This window comes from Piliocolobus tephrosceles, chromosome 12 (genome assembly GCF_002776525.5).
Source record: "Piliocolobus tephrosceles isolate RC106 chromosome 12, ASM277652v3, whole genome shotgun sequence".
In the NCBI taxonomy this organism is placed as follows: domain Eukaryota; kingdom Metazoa; phylum Chordata; class Mammalia; order Primates; family Cercopithecidae; genus Piliocolobus; species Piliocolobus tephrosceles.
Window position 1 is genome coordinate 50807473 of NC_045445.1, and position 17576 is coordinate 50825048.

A 17576-nucleotide genomic window follows, 5' to 3' on the forward strand; every position below is an offset into this window, starting at 1 on the left:
ACAGCTGGGATAAACTTAAAAAATAAAGTAAAGGGCCACCTTGTGACCAGAAACAGCACTGCAGTTTGTGCATCACCAATCAGAGAAGTCTGAGGCAGAGAAATAGTGTTAATCTTGATTAACAGTGCAACTAATTTTGGATCTGTTGAGACTGGCATACTCTTAGAACATCCAGGAAGAGAGTTCCACTGGAGAAATGGATAAAAGCCTGCAGAGCCAGAAAAGGGTATGGGCTAGAGGTGTAAAATTGAATGTCATTGTCCTAGGACTGTAGTGACAGCTACAGAAATGGATGAGATCTGCCAAGGAGAACATAGAGACGGATAAGAAATGGGACTTTCAACATTTAGGACAGGAATATGGATCAGTTGCTAAGAGCCCAGGCATTAAAACCAAATCCAAACTCTGTTCTTTTCTAGCAGTTAAAAAACATTATAAACTCCTTTTAGAAATTAATGAGAGTCATGGGCTCTCTCCTCAGCACATGCATACACCTTGAACAAATGTATATATATCCGTCCTTGACCAAATGGGTATACTCACCCACATACATATATGGGCACACATTTTGTTTTGAGACAGGGTCTCACTCTGTCACCCAGGCTGGAGTACAGTGGCACAATCATGGCTCACTGCATCCTCTACCTCCCAGGTTCAAGTGATCCTCCCACCTCAGCCTTCTGAGTAGCTGGGACTACAGGCCTGCACCATGCCTGGCTAACTTTTTTTCTGTTTTTGGAGAGATCCGGTCTCGCCATGTTGCTCAGGCTGGTCTTGAACTCCTGGGCTCAAGCGATCCTCCTGCCTCAGCTTCCCAAAGTACTGGGATTACAGGTATGATTCACCACATCTGATGGGCACACAATTTTGAACCTAAGTTTAGGAAGTCCATAGGTTTACTCTGTTGAGATTTTATGGCCTAATTTAATCAATAGAAATGTAAAACAGGAAAGTCAAATAGAAAACAAATGGTAAGATGAGAGACATAAACACAAATATACCAATAATTGGAATTAATGTAAATGAGTTGAACACTCCAAATAAGATTGGATAAAATTATAAATTATATGATATTTATAAGAGGCACACTTAGATGTAAGAACAGAATGGCTGAAGTCAAAATAAATATATGCATGCAGTAATCAAAGGAGAGCTGGTGTAGCTATGAAAAAAATCGACAGTGTAGACTTTAAGAGAATAAATATTTCTAGAGAAAAAGAAACATATTTGATAGTAATAAAATATTTAATCTAACAGAAAGATACAAAAATTCTGAACCAGTATGTTCCTACTAACATTACTTCAAAAATACAAGACAAAAGGTATTAAAAATAAACGGAGAAATAGAGAAATATAAAGTCTTTGTGGGACATGTAAACATATCTCCTTAAGTAACTGATAGAATCATAAAAATTATCAGTTAAAGTATTGAAGATTTAAGCAATAAGAGTAACAAATGTGACATAATTTATGTTACATAGAACATAACCTACAAATGTTAAATATAAATATTTTTCAGGAGCAAATGTAGTGTTTACTAAAATTGACCTTATACTAGGCCATTAACCAAGTCTCAACACATTTCAAAGTATTGAAACAATTCAGAATATGTTATCTGATGACAGACAAATAAAGCTAAGAATTAATAACAAATAGATAACAAACAAATCTCAAAGTGTTTGGAAATTAAACAATACACTTCTTAATGATTTGTAAATAAAAGAAGAACTGACAATCAAATGTGCCATTCTCTTTCAATGAATGAAAATGAGAATGCAACACATGAAAATTTGTGGGAATATAGCTATATCTGTGCTTAGTAAAAAATTCTATGCCCTCAAATGCATACATTAGAAAAAAAGAAAGGCTGAAAAAATACCACTGATGTAAGTTTATCTGTAAATAAGTTTTGGAGAGTACAGAGCTAATGTCCAAAGACTAGGAGAGGTGTTTTAATTTTTTTGTTAGTTCATTTTTGGTTTTGTTTTTTCAGCTCCTGGCATTCAAGGAAATACATGTCAAAACACTGGCTGAAGACAAGCTAAAGGAACAGAGACTTCAGTCATTGTAAACAATAAGGAATACAGTATTTGCAAAAACAATTTAGAAAAGTCACTAAATAAACAACTATAGCCTTCAACAACCAAACACACACACACATGCACACAACCTTGGAGGAAGAAAGATAATCTAATTTCCAGAATTAAAACATTGTATTATTCAAATGCTCACTTTTCAACAAAAAATTACAATGCATATAAAAAAGAAAAGTATAGCTCACTCAAAGAAAGAAAATAAATTGATAGAAATGTGCCAGATATGAGCCTTACCACAAAATACTTTAAAGCAATTGTTCTAAATATGCTCAAAAGTTAAATATGGTGAAAGAATAAAGAAAATCAGGAAAACAATCTGTGAACAAAATTAGAAAAGAAATTATAAAAACAAACCACGCAAAAATTCTTCAGATGAAAAGTACAATAAATAAAAAATTTACTACAACTGAAAGACGTGAATCTTTCTAGAAGTTCAATAAACTCCGAGTAGGAGAAACTAAAACATGGGAATTCAAGATGAGATTTGGGTGAGGACACAGCCAAACCATATCAGGCTATGTGGTCTCTAGACACCAATTTCCACTCACACCATCTCTACCTTCTCATTTCATTCTTCCCCATCATATTACACATTTTTGCCTTTGGCAGTCTGAGAGGTCAGAAGTGGCACCTTCACCCCAGGGCATTCATTTCCCTTTCTTTGGTTACCAAAGAGAGGCTACAGTTTTTCTTTGGGCTAGCAGCCATTCACACATCTTCTCTGACAAATTTTCTTTTTGTTGCTAATGCTCCCAAAGCATCTACCTCCTAAGTCTGCTTCTTTTTTCAATAGTCACTGATATTCATTTCATCTGTGCTTTGAATATGCATGAAATTAATACAGACCAGGATGTAGAGATGGGATGAGTGTAATTGAAGTAATGTTTTTTTGTTTTAGTATTTTCTTGCCAGCTTCTCTTATTCTGATAATAAAAACATTAATAAAACTTTTTTTATTTAGTGAAAGAAAGCATTCAAGGTAAGAAAAAAATACATATTTTCTAAAGAAAATCGTTTGTTTCAGTAGAGACATGATATTACCTTCATTGTCCAAGTTTGTACTAAGTACAAAATGTGTTTGATTGGCTACATACATAATAAAAGTTTTCAGGTTTTTAAAATAAAATGAATGCACCTGGCCTGGAACATGTATCATACTATCCCCTCACATATAACCTACCCTAGTTCACTGGGCCTTTTAACCATCTTTCAATTCAAGAGGCCACAAGCCGCATCACCACTCTGTGACTGGTGTTTGCCTTCTAATTACCAGGGAAGGTTTTCTGCACTCTCTGCCCCACCTCCCCACAGCCAACACACAAACCCTAGGCACACTTGTTCTCTGCCCTTATTTACAGTGCTCAAGTGGAAGCTGTCTTGGACCCTGTCTACTTTACCCCACCTGACCTGCAGAGCACAGTCTGCTGAGCCTTTCACCCCTGAATTCCACATCTCTAGAGCCCTAGGAGGTGCCTATCCTTGCTGCAGTGTCCCTGCCTGCCGGTTCATCTCTCAGGGGGCCCCTCAGCTAGGCTTAGGTCAGTGATTAAGAAGCTCTCACCTGCTGACCACATTGATTAACCTAGATCAGGTATTCTCAACTGGAGATGTTTGTGGACCACCTGAAATTGCATCAAAGTTACCTGTGAGTGTGTGTGTGTGTGTGTGTGTGCGCGCGCACACACACACACACACACACACACGCACATGTCTATTAAATACTTTGCCAATTTTTAGGGCCAGGTGCGATGACTCACACCTGTAATTCCAGCACTTTGGGAGGCCGAGGTGGGTGGATCACTTGAGCTAAGGAGTTCAAGATTAGCCTGGGCAACATGGTGAAACTCCATCTCTTAAAAAAAATAAAAATAGAAAAAAAAATCCTTTGCCAAATTTTAAATTGCATTATTTATATTTAAATTGTATTTTGCTGTTGAGTTGTAGAAGTTCTTTATGTATACCGGATACTAGAATATATAAATTTATAAATTAAATAAATATATAAATATACCTATCTTATCAGACACATGATTTGTAAATGTTTTCTTCCATCCTGTAGGTTGGCTATTCACTTTCTTGATGGTTTCCTGTGATGCACTAAAGTTTTAAATTCTGATAAAGTTCAACTTATCTATTTTTCGCTTTATCATGGTTTTGGTATCATTTGTAAGAATTCATTACAAAATACAAGGTTATGAAGATTTATCAATGTGTTTTCGCTGGAAAATTTAATTGTTTTGACTCACTCTATTGGTGTCTGAGCATTAGACAAAGCAGGCACCTCTCCCAGTCTTCACAGACTGATCTCATGAAGGAGAAGACCTCCACCAATCTGCCCAGCCGGAGATTTTGGAGACTTCTAACAACTTTTTCCCTCCCCATGGGGAAACAGACAACTGTAGTTTTTGTTCCCTCACTCTGTGCTGAGCCGTGGGATTGGGGGAGGATCAATGGTGTCTCTCATTCCAAGCTGCCATTTCATTCTCCTCTGGGCATCTGGACTGTGCTGGACCTGTCAGAGCTCCAGGCCTAGCAATACAATGCGATTTCTTTGGTCAGCTTCAGAGAAATTGGGGCGCTGGATGTGCTGGTCGCCTCTTTCCCTCCCTAGGGGAAAGCTGAAAGCTGGAAGTTTTCATCTGCTAGTTTTGTGCTTAGCAGGGGTGAGAATCAATGGAATCACCAGCCCAAGCCACCACCTCTGTTCTTTCCTGGGTGTCTAGACTATGCTGAAGCAATCAGAGCTCCAAGACTGGCAAGACAGGAGCCAGTCCTCTGGGAAACCCCTTGGAAAAGTAGGGGTACTGGACATGTGAACCTACCCTTTTTGTCCCCGGGATGAAGCTGGGAGTTAGGGGGTTTCTTTCTGACTATATGGCACTAGCTGGAGGCAGGGTATCTAAAAGAGGGTGTCCCAAATCTCCCTATCAACTTATGTGAGTTTGGTTTTGCATTCTCTCAGAGTGCAGGAGCATTTCAATTAGCTTCTGATTTATCACAAAGGAAATTTCTGAAATGTTGCTGAAACAGTGTTATTTGTTGGCAAGTTAGGAGAGCTTTCTATAATGTCATCTTGCTGATGTCACTCCCTCGATTTTATTTATCTTTGTTCTAATTTCTACTATTTCTTTCCTTCTGATAGCTGTATATGTAGCTTTCCCCATTTTTCTAGTTTGTTTAGGTATAAAGTTCGGTTGCTAACTTGGAATCTTTATGCTTCTTCTTTTTTTTTTTTTTTGAGACGGAATCTCGCTCTGTCACCCAGGCTGGAGTGCAGTGGCGCGATCTCTGCTCACTGCAAGCTCCACCTCCCGGGTTCACACCATTCTCTTGCCTCAGCCACCTGAGTAGCTGGGACTACAGGCGCCCGCTACCAGGCCAGGCTACCACCACGCCCAGCTAATTTTTTGTATTTTTAGTAGAGATGGGGTTTCACCATGTTAGCCAGGATGGGCTCGATCTCCTGACCTCGTGATCCTCCCACCTCGGCCTCCCAAAGTGATGGGATTACAGACGTGAGCCACCGCGCCCGGCCGGAATCTTTATGCTTTTTAAATATAAGTGTTTAAAGCTATAAATTTCCCTCTGAGCATTGCCTTTGAGACATCCTATAAGTTTTGATAAGTTGTGTTTCAATTTTAAGTCATCTCAGAGTATTTTCTACTCTTACAATTTATTCTTTGAGCCATTGGATTTTAAAGAGTGCGCTGCTTGATTTCCACATATGTGGAATTTCCTGTTTTCTGTCTGTTATTGACTTCATGTTTCATTCAATTTTGGTTGGAGAAAACGCCTTGTGTGATTTTTTTTGTGTTTAAATTTATTGAATTTTGTTTTGTGGCTTCAATATGGTCTATATCCTAGATAATGTTCCATCTGCCCTTAAGAAGAAAGTGTATTTTTCTGTTATTAGGTGGGACGTTTTATATATGCCTGTTAGGACTAGTTGGTTTATAGTGTTGTTCAAGTCCTCTATTTCCTTATTGAATGTCTGTCTAGTTGTTCTGTTGTTGAGAATAGGATATTAATCTAACCCCACTTGAAGCAAGAAAAAAAGCATAAAAAAGAGAACAAGATATTGAAATTTCCAACTATTATTGTATAACCCTTCATTTCTCCTTTCAATTTGTCAGTTTTTGCTTCATGTAATTTGGGGCTCTGTTATTAGGTGCATATATGCTTAAAATTATAATATCCTCTTGATTGGTTGACACTTTATCAATGTATCATGTTCTTCTTTATCTCTATAACACATTTTAAAGTCCATTTTGCCTGGTATTAGCATAGCCGCTTCAGCTCTCTTTTGGTTATTATTTACATGGAATATCTTTTCTCATTCTTTCACTGTCAAACAATTTGGTCTTTGAATCTAAAAAGAGTCGGCTTTAGACAGTGTAGAGTTGGATCATGCTTTTTCAAAATCTATTCTGCCTATCTGCCTTCTAATTGGAGAGTTCAGTTCTAATAACCACGTTTCCTAGTTTCTGTATTTGATAACTGTGATATCTGGGGATTGTTGATCCTAAAGGGACTGCTTCTTCAAGGGTTAGCTAATTCCTAGCTATAGCAAATAGCTCAGCTGTGAGCACCCCTTTCATTTGCAAACCAACCAGTTCAGAACCCATAACACCAAATATCTCCTTTATCAGGCTCTCACTAATATCACGCTAATTATCAGCACTAATCACAATAGGGCCAGGTAACAGACAGCTAGAAACAGACTTTTATCCCTGAGCCATTGAAATGGTTCAAATTAGCCAATCCAAACCTACCTATCCTGCCACACTTGTTTCTTCCCCTCCCCTGCCACCCCCCACACAAAAAAACCGATAAAGCCTCTTGCCCTCATTTTTTCTTCACTTGCTCTGCCCATGACTGACTCTGGTGCTTCCTCATGTGGCCCTGTGTGTCATGGTATACTTTCTGTTTCTAGGTATCTGTGATTATAAAAAGTCTTTCTTCATGACGGTCATTTTTTGTGTCAGTATATCTTACCATATTTGATTAAAACAAATCCTGGGTACTTTTAAAACATTAATTCATTTATACTTAAAGTATTGATAGGGAAGGATTTACTTCTGCCTTTTTGTTGTTTTCTATATATCTATATCTTTTTCTGTTCCTCAATTCCCCATTTCTGCACTTTTCTGTGGTTAATTGAATGTTTTTCTTGTGTACTTGTTTGATTCTGTTATTTCTTTTTTGTATATTTTTAAGTTTTTTTCTTTATTGGTTCCCCTGGGGAACACAATTAACATCTTAACTTTGTAACACATTTTTCTTTTATATAATGATGCCAATTTCTTTTCTTTTTTTTTTTTTTTGAGACGGAGTCTTGCTCTGTCGCCCAGGCTGGAGTGCAGTGGCCAGATCTCAGCTCACTGCAAGCTCCGCCTCCCGGGTTTACGCCATTCTCCTGCCTCAGCCTCCTGAGTAGCTGGGACTACAGGCACCTGCCACCTCGCCCGGCTAGTTTTTTGTATTTTTAGTAGAGATGGGGTTTCAGCGTGTTAGCCAGATGGTCTCGAACTCCTGACCTCGTGATCCACCCGTCTCGGCCTCCCAAAGTGCTGGGATTAAAGGCTTGAGCCACCGCGCCCGGCCGCCAATTTATTTTCAATACAAGAACTCTATTTTTTATAGCTCAATTCCCCCTTTATGTTCTTATTGTTACTAATAATATATTTTTACCAAGTGTGCATATTAACATAGTTTTATAATTATTGTTTTATGCATTTGTCTTTTGAGCCATATAGGAAAAAAAGAGGCCTTATAAGCCATACATGCCATACTGCTTGCTTTTATATTTTCCTGTGTAACTACCTTACTGTTGTTCTTTATTTTCTCATATGACTTTGGCTTACATACCTTGTATCCCTTTATTTCAGCTTGGAAGTCTTGTAAGACTTGGCAGAGGTCAGTAAATACATATGCAAATAAATCTACCTTCTATAGTATAAATGTACTTTAAATTATTCAATCAATTCCCCATTAATTAACATGAAATTATTCCCATGTTTTGCCACGAAAAGCAATGCTGCCTGCAATGAACATGCTTGTACACATACTTTTCTTTTTATAGATTAGATGCCTGAAAGTAAGGTTGCTTGGTCAAAAAGTATGTGTTCTTTTACATTTCCTAGCCTCCCTTGCACATATGTTGCAGCTATAGAATGCAACATAAGACACTTCTAAAGCTTATAAACAACCCCAGGTGATCCTTCTGCTATCCTTCTGGTAACCTTGGAAACCATGTATGCCATTCTGGAATACCAGACTACAGGACAGATTCAGGTTAGATACCCAAAAAAGCAATGGAGCAGAGCCATGCATGAGAGCCAATAACCCTCATTGAAATTATGACATGAAAGAACAATCAACTGTTTTCAAAATACAGATTTTGCATTTTTTAAAAATTAACTAAGCATAGTCTAGTCCATCCTAATATACTGATTTAAACACACCTCCAGTTTGGATCTCTTCTTTACAATTAAATACTTACCAGTTTGATGGGTATCCATTCAGAAATTTATATATCTCCGTTTTGCATTTTCACTAAAGGTTATCATAGTGAATCAACTGTCTTACTGCCTTTATTCAACAATATTCCTGGAGATGCTTCAATATAAGAATGTCTTTCTTTTTAACTATTGTGTAGTTTTTTTTGATATAGATGAACCACAGTTTGTTTGACTATTTTCCTATTGATACCTTAGTCTGTTTTTAATATTTTGGCTCTTACAAACAGTGTCACAGTAAACATCATCTATGCTTTCCTGTGCATATCTGTAAATATATCTCTACAGTAATTCAATGTAATGGAAGTGCTAGGTTGTATAGTCTGCACATATTTTACTGGTTTATCTTTTTCTTTTCCATTTCTAAAAGCTATAGAGATATTAGGGATATTTTCCCATTATCGGTCAGGGTATTACAAATATTTCTTCTCAGGCTATTTCTTGTCCTTGTATCTTTTATATTTTTTCCTTTATAACCTCCAGGTTTCTTTTTTGCTTAAGGAGATAATCACTATCATGAGATTATAAAAGTTATTTTCTTGATTTTTATTGTGATATTTCATTTTTGTTTCTCAGACTTTTATATTTAATCCACTTTGGATACATTTTTGTGTATTCGGGGAGTAGGAATCTGTGTTTATTTTTCTTCTGATTGAAAAGTCCATAATGCTCAATTCTTAGGTTAATTTTTTTGCAAATACGCAAAAGCCTTAAGTAAATATGCATATAGCTAAACATTTGCTCATAACTATGATTACTTTCTTAGGACAAATTCAAAGCAGTAGAAGTTAGGTCATAGAATATGAAAAATAGACAGCATTTGGAACTTATTGTGAATAGAAGCACAAAAATGGATGCCATTATTTACTCTCTCATTCAGTATGAAAATGCTTATATCTGCAATAAAATTATCATAAGTAAACATTTGTTTGCCTATTTGGCAGCAATATCTTGTCCTTTTTATTGTTTCTTTTTAGAATTGTCTTATTGCCTCCTAGTAAAGCTAAATAATGTTTATTCTCCAAATAGATTTGTTTGGGTACTCTATTTATATGGGTACCCTATTTATGTCCTCTCCAGAATTTTTAGGGTATGATACCCTCATTTCACTTTTTAGGAGCCCCAAATGATCAATTATTGACCAGTATGGTCTTTGATTATAAGAAGACTCCCTCTGTACAGCCCAGATGAAACAAGGTCTATGATGTTTATTAGGAAGTAGTGGAGACCATGATTTCATGGGAATCCCAAAATGGAGATTTCATGGCCAAATGCACAGAGATTCTGTCTCAGTGTGTTTGCACATGTATGTGTGTATATGGAGAGATATGTGTCAGAATTTTGTATTTATTTTTTTTAAGAGATGAGGTGTCACTATGTTGCCGAGGCTGAAATGCAGTGGCTATTCACAGGCATGATCATTGCACACTACAGCCTCAAACTCCTGGGCTCAAGTGATCCTCCTGCCTTAGCCTCCCCAGTAGCTGGGACTACAGGTGTGCACCAGCATGCCTGGCTAGAGTTTTGCATTTTAGAAGCACTCCAGATGATTATAATATAAGGAGATGACTTTTTGAGAGGGGCCAGTTATTTAACATTAGAATAATTTTATAGACTGAATTTGGGGAATAATCCCTTTCTTACTGGGCTCCTTTTAAAAATATAAGTTATAGTTTCTAGAGGAGTTATTGCCAACTTAATGTAATCAGAAGTAAAACTGGGCACGATAATTCTAACTAAGTATACATTTATTAAATACCCACTGTATTTTTTTTTTTTTTTTTTTTTTGAGACGGAGTCTCGCTCTGTCGCCCAGGCTGGAGTGCAGTGGCCGGATCTCAGCTCACTGCAAGCTCCGCCTCCTGGGTTCACGCCATTCTCCTGCCTCAGCCTCCCGAGTGGCTGGGACTACAGGCGCCCACCACATCGCCCGGCTAGTTTTTTGTTTTTTGTATTTTTTAGTAGAGACGGGGTTTCACCGTGTTTGCCAGGATGGTCTCGATCTCCTGACCTCGTGATCCACCCGTCTCAGCCTCCCAAAGTGCTGGGATTGCAGGCTTGAGCCACCGCGCCCAGCTACCCCACTGTATGTTAATAAGATTAATCAATAGAAGTATAATGAAAAACTATGATGTCGTTTTTACTTTGAGATGCAAAATGTAAAAAATCCTGTTTAGATATAATGCTTAGATTTCTATACATTTACATATATATGCTTTGTAAGACTTATATACTAATGTATATTAAGACTATATATTTATATATAATTATATATATAATATGTAATATAGACATTTATATATTATATATACTAATATATATTAAGACTATATATTTATGTATGCTTATATATTAGTCTCACAAAGCATATATATTAAGCTTAACATATATGTATTAGTATACATGTCTTACAAAGCATATATATTTATATATGTACATGCACATTTACATTTATGTGTGTGTATACGCGTGCACACACACACACATTTTAGTCTTATGAAGCATTTTTGCACGTTTCTGGGGAGAAAAAAATGAAAAGCAGGGATGTGGTTTTAGATTTGTTTCCTATATCACGTTGTGCAATTTACACGTCTCTGAAGACTATTCTGAACACAATAAGTCAGGCCTGCCAGGAGCCTTCAGGAAGAGATTATCTCACAAGAGGACAAAGCCTCATTCCTTAGACTTAGAGCAGCAACTCTGAATACAGTATCATGCCTTTGACTCAGATTTATACCCCAGTCCAAATCCCAAGTGGACTCATCACATCTGACTCCTATGGAAAGGAAGGGTCTTGTGATTGAAAATAGATGGTGTTGTTTTGCTAAGGGCTCTCTCTGAAAGACACTGTGGCCCAAGCAACCCTAAAGTCCCACCTGTGTTAAATGTCACTATAAAGCACAGAGAAGCTTTAGATGACAAGAGTCAGAGTTCAACCCACTGACGACTCCAGGGGACTCGGTGGGGTTTTGGCCCTGAATGACTGCAGTGCATCAGCAGCACTGGGGCCAGCAGAGAGTACAGGGCCCAGCAGAAGAGGCGCAGTGTTGGGCCGGCATGGCAGGACCCAGGGGAGGAGACAGGGCTCAATAACAGGACTGATAGGGAAGCCCCCACTTCTGCCTACTGGACTTGTTCCGGAGTACAAGTTGAATCATGCCAGGCCCTCTCTGAAGCTATTGGTGCTTCTATAGTGGGTTGGCGTTCTGTATGCACAGCGGGGAGCAAGATCCCACTGAGTACAGCTGGTTACTGCTTCATTTCCTCCCCACAGCAGCCCTGTGAGGCAAATATTTTCCTTATGAAAAGACTGAGTCTTAAACATGTGTATCTTTAATAATTACCAGTTTATTCCTCTGGCTAAGAGATCCAGAGGTAATTGAAGGTTTACATGTCATTTTTATGCTTCTGTTATTGAGAGTTTATTAAGTGTTTCGTTGCCTTCCAAAGGCGATTGACAAGTTCTTTTACTGTGTCTACTTTAGGGTTTTTTGTGACACAAGTAATATACACACATAAACATATATTCATTTTTTGGCAAGTGAGAAGATGCAGATAGGCAAAAAGAAAAAAGAGATCACACAGAGATTCACTGTTAACCTTTGGTGTATAATAAAATCAGACACTTTCCTTTGCATTATGTCACATAGAAATGTACAAATAAAGTGTACATATATACACACATATATGTATACACTGTTTTGCAACTCGTTATTTTCACTTTGCAATATACAATGAGCATTTTTCCATGCAAATGAATGAGACCTCTTATTAAATGAATAAGATTGGGTCAAAAGATGAGATGTTGACAAGAATCATATGTAAATCTCAGCAACATCGAAGGACTGGAGTAAAACGATAGCAAATATTTATCAAGAAAATGCAGACAAACAGAAAGGGGCTACATTAATAACAGAAAATAATTGAATTGTCAGGGAAATTAATTAAATGGGATAAGGACGGTCCCGAGAATGCCTGTGGTTAGAATGCAGAGCCCTAAATTTCTTTCTCAGACCCCTTATCTCTTCCAAACACCTTTCCATCTCATCTCCTTCCCTTGTCATTTCTTCATCTTTAAAATGCCTATAGTCTATGTCCTCTTTAAATTCTTCGAGAGACTGAAGCAGCCTCTGTCTAAAATTCCCTTCTGTTTGCTGGCGTTCAAATTCTCCATAGGGGCGTTCTTCCTCCCTCTTTGGCACGCTGCACTTTGGCTTTCCTTCATTTTCTTTGCAGGGTTTTTGCATGTTGTTTTTGTTGTTTCCTGCTTAACTCTAGAGAGAAAATGTAGAGACAAATTGCTTTGTTACTTTTGAAACAGGATTGTCAGTTTCTCTCTGAGGCAAGATACTTTCCCATCCCTATCCCACAGGTCCAGACCTCATAAGTCAGCCGCAGCTCCCTCCACCCTCTCATCTCCCCCTTTTCTCCCCTCCCACCTCAGGAACCCACTATTTCCCCAGCAGACAAGACTAATGGCCTCTCCAATGGGCGGGAGAGGGGGAGCAGAAAAGGAGATGTACTGCGAAGCCGCAAATTTCGCCTAGCTTTTGCCCTTCCCGACTCTAACCCTCAGAGATCTCAGCCTAAGTGCCTCTGTCATACTGACCTGTGCGGGGTAGTTTCCTGCTCTTTTTCTTTCCCCCAGATGTGTGTGAACACAGACCCTGGGACCTGCAAACAAAAAGGAAGGGGCGGGGAGGAAGGAGCTATCTGTGAATCAACCAGCTCCAGAGACAAGACAGACGTTATTATTTTGAACCTGGGATTCTCATCATCACCGTCATCGCCTCCCGGATTTCTACCTCCTGGTCCCTCCTTCCTGTCTCTGTCTTTTCCTTCAGAATTTCCGTTTCCACTCCCCAATCCTCACCCTCAGGACTGGGCCTTGCAAGGCCCGCGTCTCCCTCCTTCGCCCTGTCCCGCGCCCCACCCCACTACCACAGGCCGGCATTGAGTGAGGTGAACTATTTTCAAATGATCTCTAAATTTCTGTTGTCTCCATCCCGAGATTTCAGTCTTTCTCCACCCACCAACCCATACCCCAGGCCTAAAATTTTCTCTTGACAAAATTGGAGAAAGACGAGAAGCATAAAAAGAAAGCATGCCAGGGTGAGAGAAGCCGATTATTTCAAAGCTATCACTAAATCTCTAGGTGTCTCTCAAAAGATTTCGACCTACCCCCTTACTCCCCACTGCAAAAGATACAATTATCTCCGACGATTTTGCAGCGGTTTTGGGAAAGCAAGCCTGGACCTATTCCAGTCATTAGATTCACCCACTACTGACCCAGGGGTCCAGTGGTTCCTTCACTCCAACCTGCTGGGATTTAAGGAATTTACCTCTTCCTTCCCTTGGCCACAAGCACGCACGGCACGCTTGTCTGCAAGGCAGAAAGGATCTGGTACCCAGAGGAGAAAGAAGCCCGGGAATATAAGGACTTCGGTTCACGTCAGCTCCTGATCACGTGAGGATTATGTCATTCCCCCATCTCTGGTCCCCACTTTCCCCTCCCACCAGCAGCGCTGCAGAAGTGGACCGGCTTACCAACCTCCCACCCCCCACCACACCAGGCCCTGTCACTCATTTTTGTCTTTGCTAATTCCAGAGGTCAAAAGTGGCCCCTTCTCCCTGTGGTCGGAATTTGTCTTTCTCTGATTACCAGGGAGGGGCTGCATTTTCCCAAAGTTATATTAACCATTGTTACTTTTTTTGTGGTTGTGCTGAGAGGGAGGATTACTTATCCTTTTCTAAGCTACAAGAAAAGAAAAGTGGCAGTCTCCTCCATCCAATCTCCCCTCAGCCACTAATAGCCGTCATTTCCCTTGCAGTTCAATCCTTGAAACCAGATTGGAGGGAATGGGGTGAATTAGAAAAGGAGGTAATAATTTAGATTGCGCTTCTTACTTTTGTTTTGATAATTTCTTATTCTTTTCCAATTTTTCCATAAACTTATTATATACTTTTAATAATCAGAAATATGATAAAGATATGTACATTTGAAAAAAGATTCAAGTTAGGAGGATAAAAAGGCCAGCCACCTGTTTCTGCTGCTGAAGTCATGATATAAATATAGATCCTTTAGGCAGACACATTTTTTGAAGTTTAAGATGTACAGGTCAGTTGGAACCTACCCTTTTGAGGGGCTCCTGGGTATGTGAGGTCCTTCCATTAGGTGAGTCACTGAGACCATGATCCTACAGCACCTTGCCCTTAGATTTCCAGATTGCAACCGTAAGTCACAAAGTTTTACTAGTTTGAGCTCAGTATCATGCCCTCTTTCTCCCAGTTTATACCATACACATAACCCTTTTTTCTTCAATACTGTACCCAAAATATCCCAACTTTTTTCAACACTCTCATTCAGAAAAGAATAGTTTTTCATTTTCCCTAGACATCTCCATCCTATTTATGTTTTCCATGACCTTATTTAGCCATACTGATGTATTGAAAGTTACTTGTAGTACTAACAAAAATTAGTCACATTTAGCCACCCAACACACAAAACTTTTTGTTGCTAAGGATTTGGGTACTTGTCTAAGTAGATTTGCTCTTGATTTGTTAGCTTGAACTATATTCAATAGAAAGGGGGATGTGTAAACTTCTTATAAGTTGTTTTTAGGAAGATTGCAGCTCATTATGAATATGAAGCTACCACTAATCAGTTTGATGTAAATGACTCCAGAAAAAAGTTCAGTGGTCAGAAAAAAGCCTTAAAAAGAGTAGAGCATCGTTGTCACAGTTATTAAGGAATGATTAGTTGTGATAGAGGCAAAAAATTCGTTGGTGGGGAGAAAAATTCCTGAATCCTCTGTGAACAGCTTTTCATGCAGATGGTTAAACTCAGACTTACAAAATGGCTGGAAGGATTCAGGTGTTGAAGACTTTGCATATTAGTAAGAAGAATGGCATTGGACAGATCCCAGTTTGAATTAATTGTACTTACTTAGCTTTTGTATAAACTTGAATGTAAAACTTGGATACTGAAACTTCTCTGCACTTCATCTGTAAAATGAGGCTAATAATTTGAAGTATCTCACAGAGTTTTCAGGGCTAAATTACATATTTAATATGTGTAAAACATTTAATACATGACTGACAGGTACCAAGGGCAGGCCTGAAGCCTCAATATGTGGGCACAGGTCTGGCACCAGGGATGGGGGAGGCAGGTGAGGCTGAAGCCTGCAGCCCTGGGGGTCAGTTTGGCAGTGGGGCAGGCCTAGACACCGAGGTTTTAGAGCAGGCCTGGAGCCTGGGGCTGTGGGATCCAGACTAGTGCTAAAGCAGGCCTGGAGGCTCAGTCTGCAGGTACTGGCCTAGAGTCTGGGACCATGGGGGTGTGTCCAGCGCTGGATATTACTGGGATGGGCCTAGTATTGGGATCCAAGAAAAAGTCTGGTGTTCACTTCCTTCTCCTTCCCCCAAGTGGATGGTACCTCCAAGCTGTGCAGCATGGGATTCAGGAAGGGGTGATGTGGGTAATGTAAAACTTTCCTTCCTATCCTTTTCAATGTGTGTTTTTCTTATTTCTGTTCTATACCCAGGTGCTGTAATCTGCCAACTGGTTTCCTTAGCTCTTGCAAAAGTATTTTTGTGCCCAGATCGTTGTTCAAATTGATGTTTCTGTGGGAGGATGAGTGCAGGAAAGTCCTGTTCTGCCATTTTGCTGACGTCTAGCTCCTCACATCTCAATTAATTTTTAATAAGGTACGAAAAAAGGGTAAAAAGGAACAATAAAAAGATGGGACATCTGCAAGCAAATAGCAAAATACTAGTTTTAAATCCAATTGTATTAATCATTACATCAAACATTAATTGCCTAAGCATGCCAGCTAAAAAAGGAGAGTGCAAGTGGTTGATTTTGGGTGTCAGCTTGACTAGATTAAGGGTTACTCAGATAGCTGTTAAAGCATTATTTATTCTCAGTGCCTCGGTGGGCACTGAGCCAGTCTCTCTTCTGCTTAAAGGGAAACCTAGGTGGTTTTGCTTTTAGTTAAAATGATTGGGCTTCCTCAGGTGTGTCTGTGAGGGTATTTCCAGAGGAGATTTACATGTGAATCGGATTGAGTGGGAGAAGAGGGCAGCCTCAATGTGAGTGGGCATCATCTAACCAGCTGAAGGATCAATGGAACAAAAAGGTGGAGGAAAGGTGAATTTTCACCATTTCTCTACTGGAGCTAGGAAAATCTTCTTCTCCTGCCCTTGGACGTCATAACTCCAGGTTCTCTGACCTTTGGACTCCAGGAACCACACCAGCAGCCACCCCCCACAACCCTCACCATACACCCCACCTGGGGCTCTCAGGCCTTTGGCCTCAGACTGATAGTTACACCATTGGATTCCATGGTTCTGAGGTCTTTGGAATTGGATTGAGCCACACTATCAGCCTTCCTCACTCTCCAGCTTACAGAGAGCCTACTGTAGGACTTCTCAGCCTCCATAATCAAGTGAGCCAATTCCCCCTACTAATCCCTTTTCATATATTTCTTTATGTATTCTACCAGTTCTGTCTTTCTGAGTGCCACGATCTCAGTTCACTGTAAGCTCTGCCTCCCAGGTTCACGCCATTCTCCTGCCTCAGCCTCCTGAGTAGCTGGGACTACAGGTGCCCGCCACCGCGCCTGGCTAATTTTTTGTATTTTTTTTTTAGTAGAGACGGGGTTTCACCGTGGTCTCGATCTCCTGACCTTGTGATCCGCCCGCCTCGGCCTCTTAAAGTGCTGGGATTACAGGCGTGAGCCACCACGCCCGGCCCTAGTTCTATTTCTTGACCTGAGTTTGGTTATATGTTACCTGGACGTTTGTTTTATAATTATTTATTTACGATTACTGCACTTTTTAATAGATGTGTTATAGCTCACAATTTAACAGTAAAGACATACTGTCGAGATAATTGGTTAATACTTTAGGATAATATAAATTTTCCCGATCCTAAAAAGAGATCTGAATGAATTAAACATTT

General features: G+C 39.4%; 1 protein-coding gene across 2 annotated transcripts; it reads right to left on the reverse strand.

Annotated features, from left to right (window-relative positions):
* Positions 1-11942: 11942 nt before the first annotated feature.
* On the reverse strand, positions 11943-14075 carry TCEAL7 (transcription elongation factor A like 7). 2 transcript variants are annotated; one of them, XM_023202223.1, is made up of 3 exons: positions 13957-14075; positions 13224-13288; positions 11943-12888 (listed from the first exon to the last, which is right to left on the reverse strand). In XM_023202223.1, the coding sequence occupies exon 3, from the start codon at positions 12859-12861 to the stop codon at positions 12559-12561; it is 303 nt and encodes a 100-aa protein (XP_023057991.1). In that variant the 5' UTR covers positions 12862-12888; positions 13224-13288; positions 13957-14075; the 3' UTR covers positions 11943-12558. The 2 variants fall into 2 exon arrangements, with proteins under 2 accessions (XP_023057991.1, XP_023057990.1); XM_023202222.2 differs by having other exon boundaries at positions 11944-12888; positions 13224-13342; positions 13957-14024.
* Positions 14076-17576: the final 3501 nt, after the last annotated feature.